Consider the following 4,446-nt stretch of genomic DNA (forward strand, 5'->3'; position numbering starts at 1 on the left):
TCATAAGTAAACACGGCGAACGTTTCGAAACGTTATTCGCCATTTACGGTATACCGTTTATTCCGTTTCGTTTTCTATAAAAGTATTTACGTAAATAAAAGTATTTAAGTAATTAAATAAAGAATAAAATAACAGCATTAAGGAAAATGTTTCAATTATACATATTTGTTAACACAACAATGTGTTTAATCTTAAAAATATATTTATATAGAAATCATTTCTCCTACAATTATAAACCATCCGTTATTTGTCAATCACGACGATTTCAAGTGAAAGTGTTTCTATAAGTAAATAATTATAGATAGGATTTAACATTGCACCAAAACTTCATACTCCCTGTATGGTATTTCCTTCCCATCGAACGGAATGTACAGAACACCATGACTTCTTTGGACCTGCCAAACAATAGATTTAGAAATATATAAAGATTTCTGATCGTTTTCGTACAGGTTGTTTTCCAGCTCGGACACGCTACACATCATTGTGTTACATAATGTAAAATAATTATTGGCAGTTTATAGTTTCATAGCAGAGTGCATTATAGTCTTCTATTCTTATTTTTACAAGTATTAGATAGTATCTATTATAGACTTATGATTTTAATGTTATAGACTTAAATTATAAAATTCTTTTAGGATACAATTTTATTACAAAATAAGCATGGCTACTAAATAATAATTTTTTAAAAAGTTGATAACACTAACATATTGCTTACAGCTTTACATTCGAACAGAGTAACACCATGTCATAATTAGAACATTTTTTATTGAACATAGTATTACACTAACACTATGTTCATAGTATTATCCGTATAGTCCTTATAGAAAAAAAGTCACAGACTGTGTTTGGACGCTCACGCGCTATAAGTTTCTTCATTATATCTTCTTTCCATAATGAATGCGAAAAGTAGAATAAAGCTTACAACGCGTTCAACCGTCTAAACATCCAATCCAATACTTTCAGCGCTTTTCAATATTTCTTATTTTACGTCTAATGAATGATAAAGACAGAATGATGATTACAAGCGCTTAAAGCGCGTGAGCGTCCAAATCGACCGCAGCCAGTCTCGCTAAAATTAACGAGCAGTTGAATTCAAACAATGGGCGCATTCAAGTCGGCTAGCCTGCTCGCCAAGCAAATGAACATGATTGGTTGTTACTTATGGATTCAACTAATCACATTCAATCACTCGGCAAGCAGACTAGTAGCTTTGTCCGGCTTGAACGCGCCCAATTGTTCCGAATCCTAGCGTACCTTTCCTACGCAGGGTGCACCATTGTGATAAGTACGGCCGACGTAGAGCATTTCTCCGTTCGCAGTCCTCCCGGCTTCCACCGCGTATTCCGGTACGTGACCGTGACCCGCTCGAATCCAATTGAAATGGGCGGGCATCAATACCTAAGGTACAAAAGCCAGCGTTGTTTCGAATTACATTCGCCTGGATTTCGCGACGGAAAAAAGGAAGGAGTCTCGAATCCAGCCAACAAAGCGACGTACTTTGCACTTTCCTTCCGACCCCACCCGACATAAATAGATTAGTCCGCGGGCGATCGTGCGGCTGTATAAGCCGAGCCGAGAAGAAATTGATTCGGACGAGCGCGATTGAGTGCACGCCAAATAGCAAACAAAGGGTCCACCTAATATGGGATCGAAGGATGTACTTCAGTAACGCATTGAATCCCGCTACCGATCAATAATACTGAATAATACGTTTCGTTCTACATTCACTATCCTTATGTTTTCGTTTTTCGTCCTATCTAAGTAGAAAGTTATCCATTATTATCCTTCAGTATTTTTATAAAGAATAATGAATATCCTACGATGACAATTATTGCTAATGTTGGCGAGATAATAAATTAAATTATATGTCGTTTTATTCGTATAGGAGGTGTCTCGGATTTGCTATGACTTCATCAAGGAAGGAAATGATTGCGAAAATGGAGAGAAACTGGAAGAGGATTTGTCGGGGCAATAAAACGCTCTCGATCGTTTCTAGAATATCGCTGTGCAAATATCCATGACTAATATACTTCGCTCGATCGCACAATCGTAATCTTATCTTCGCCATCGAAATGAGATGCGTCAGAGATATAGAAATAAAACGCGTTCGTGCGCTACGTTACGTAAAGTTTCACACAAACTCTTTAACTCGCTTATTAGGAAGGAAAGGAGAAACAGTAGCGTTATGTAGAAAGTAATCAGTAACTGCTGATGCGGAGTCAGAAATACATAAAAATGTAGTTCACGTTACGTAATTACAGATTGATTAAAATTATGATGTCGTAAAAGATAACTAAATGAAAATAATTGATGCGCGATTGATGGTGTTTTAACGACAATGGAATGTAATTGGAACTTCATTTCACGTGTTCAATTGGAAGAGAGATAATTTCGTTTGAAATTCCAGCTCAATGTCAACGTGTGAAATAACGAAGAGAATCGAATCTCTCATTTCTCGCGATCTATTATACCTCAAAGTCATGTTTCATGTGCTCGGCACCTCCGTGGGAAACGTAAGCAACTCCATGATCCGGCTTCACTTTCGCCGGCAGCATATCACTCTGGTGCATGGCACGACCTACGACAAGATTCATACCGTCCAAGTCTCTGCCAATGGAGATCATCATGTTACGGTCGGCATAGGACGACCATCTGACCCATTTGTATCCTGCAATAAATTCTCACGATACTTTCACGAAGTCGCTCGTAATATTGATGTATTTTAAAATTTCCAATCAGAATTTATCGCGCCTTCTTATCATATCGATTATTCATCGCATCGATTCTCACAAGTAAGTAAATAAACGAGTAATCATTATAGTGATTATTAAGGAAATTTTATCACATTTTCTGTCACAAAAAGAAAAATTTAAGATAACAAAAAGATAATTCACTTTCACTTTGACTTATCATGTTTGTCGATAATTATTGAAATGTTACACAGTATGATAAAAATTAAGTTTTTTTCCTCCCATGAAAAAAATCAAAGAGATTCTGGAAGTAGATGTTAGGAAAGCATTATTTAGTTATTTTAAATTCTTATTCAGTTAATGGTCTTATTTAGATGTATTTAATGGTCCAGATATATGAAAATTGATAAAAAAATGAAGACCTTCGTAAATTGAATACAGTGAAAAAACGAGCATAGAATGATAACGTCGAAAATTTTCTGAACAATAAAAAAGCCGACAATTATAAAAAAATTGTTGCTGAAATGATTTCGGTTTTTCATGCAATGAAAGTTAACATGTCGCTCAAATATTTTCTTCACAATCATTTTTTTTCCACCAAATTTGGATGAAACCAAATTTCAATGATGAACATGATGAACGCTTTCATCTAATCTAACCTAACCAAGACATTATTGAAAAACGTTTCAAAGAAACAGACATCAGACACATGCTTGGTGAATACTGTTGGTCTATTATTCGTGATACAAAACCGGAATCATACAAACGGCAAATCAAATGACCAAGATTCTTATTCGGAAAGTTCGTGCCGCAAAAGATTTAAATTTAATAAATGTATATTAAAATTTAAATCTTCTGCGTTTCAATTTTCCTTCAAAATCGGCACGAACTTTCCAGACACCCAACCCAATAATAATTATAATTATATTATTATTATTCTACAAAAATTTAAAAATATATGAAAAAAAGAATTCTCAGTTGTTTTTTTTATATTCGGACTTATCGCATAATTTTACATGCAAGAACGTCAATTTTCAAAAAAACTTTCATATCAGATAAAGCAAATATAAATGATTAAGAAATTTTAATAGTTTATAATTATTAAAATAATTATATTAAAATATTCAATTTATATTTTTATATTAAAATATTCATATTTTTTTATTTTAATATATAATACATATAAAAATAGAATCATCTTTTTCTTCTTCATTTTTAAAAATCATTTCTAAAATTAAAATAAAACTAACTTTGCATTTATTTCTGATTTGATTATTACTTTTATCTGTTTATATCTGAATTTTATGATATTCAACATTACTGCTTACCAGGCATTATTGTTCCTTGATCGAAACTCGCTCCTACTGTCACGCTACAATGAATAATTAAATAGCACAAGTGACGATTTGCGTGGCGACACGTTTAAGTGAGAATTATCACTGAACGTGTCGATACTTTGGGCGTAAACGAGCTGAAATCGCAATCCCACCAGTCGAAACCTTATCAATCTTATCAGCACGGAAATGTATGTTACATAGAGCCTGTGGCACGCAAAATGCCATGTTCAAACACATGAGCCACATTATTCTATTCATTCGTCACATCACGCGACGTGATTCCATACCTATAATAATCTCATTGTTACAACTTTTACTTTAACTTCACGGTTGTATGACGAAAAGTGATGTAAGTATATCGCGAGTAGTGCGAATTTGCGACACGTAATACATTAATCACTGTTGCGTGCAAGATAAAA

At 34.0% G+C, this 4,446-nt stretch overlaps 1 protein-coding gene across 1 annotated transcript; it reads right to left on the reverse strand.

The window, feature by feature from the left end:
* Window positions 1-204: 204 nt before the first annotated feature.
* LOC108686726 lies at window positions 205-4,242 on the reverse strand. Its single transcript, XM_018192168.1, has 4 exons — window positions 4,019-4,242; window positions 2,472-2,668; window positions 1,255-1,398; window positions 205-395 (listed from the first exon to the last, which is right to left on the reverse strand). The coding sequence occupies exons 1-4, from the start codon at window positions 4,023-4,025 to the stop codon at window positions 309-311; spliced, it is 435 nt and encodes a 144-aa protein (XP_018047657.1). The 5' UTR covers window positions 4,026-4,242; the 3' UTR covers window positions 205-308.
* Between the last annotated feature and the right edge of the window lie 204 nt (window positions 4,243-4,446).

This window comes from Atta colombica, unplaced genomic scaffold (genome assembly GCF_001594045.1).
Source record: "Atta colombica isolate Treedump-2 unplaced genomic scaffold, Acol1.0 scaffold189, whole genome shotgun sequence".
Lineage (NCBI taxonomy): Eukaryota > Metazoa > Arthropoda > Insecta > Hymenoptera > Formicidae > Atta > Atta colombica.

Bases quoted from the DNA above. Each gene is read 5' to 3' on its own strand.
- LOC108686726 (XM_018192168.1), bottom strand. The intron at 1,399-2,471 runs GTATAATAGATC...TTTGTACCTTAG, and splicing joins ACATGAAACATGACTTTGAG to GTATTGATGCCCGCCCATTT. The intron at 396-1,254 runs GTACGCTAGGAT...ATTGTTTGGCAG, and splicing joins GTGCACCCTGCGTAGGAAAG to GTCCAAAGAAGTCATGGTGT.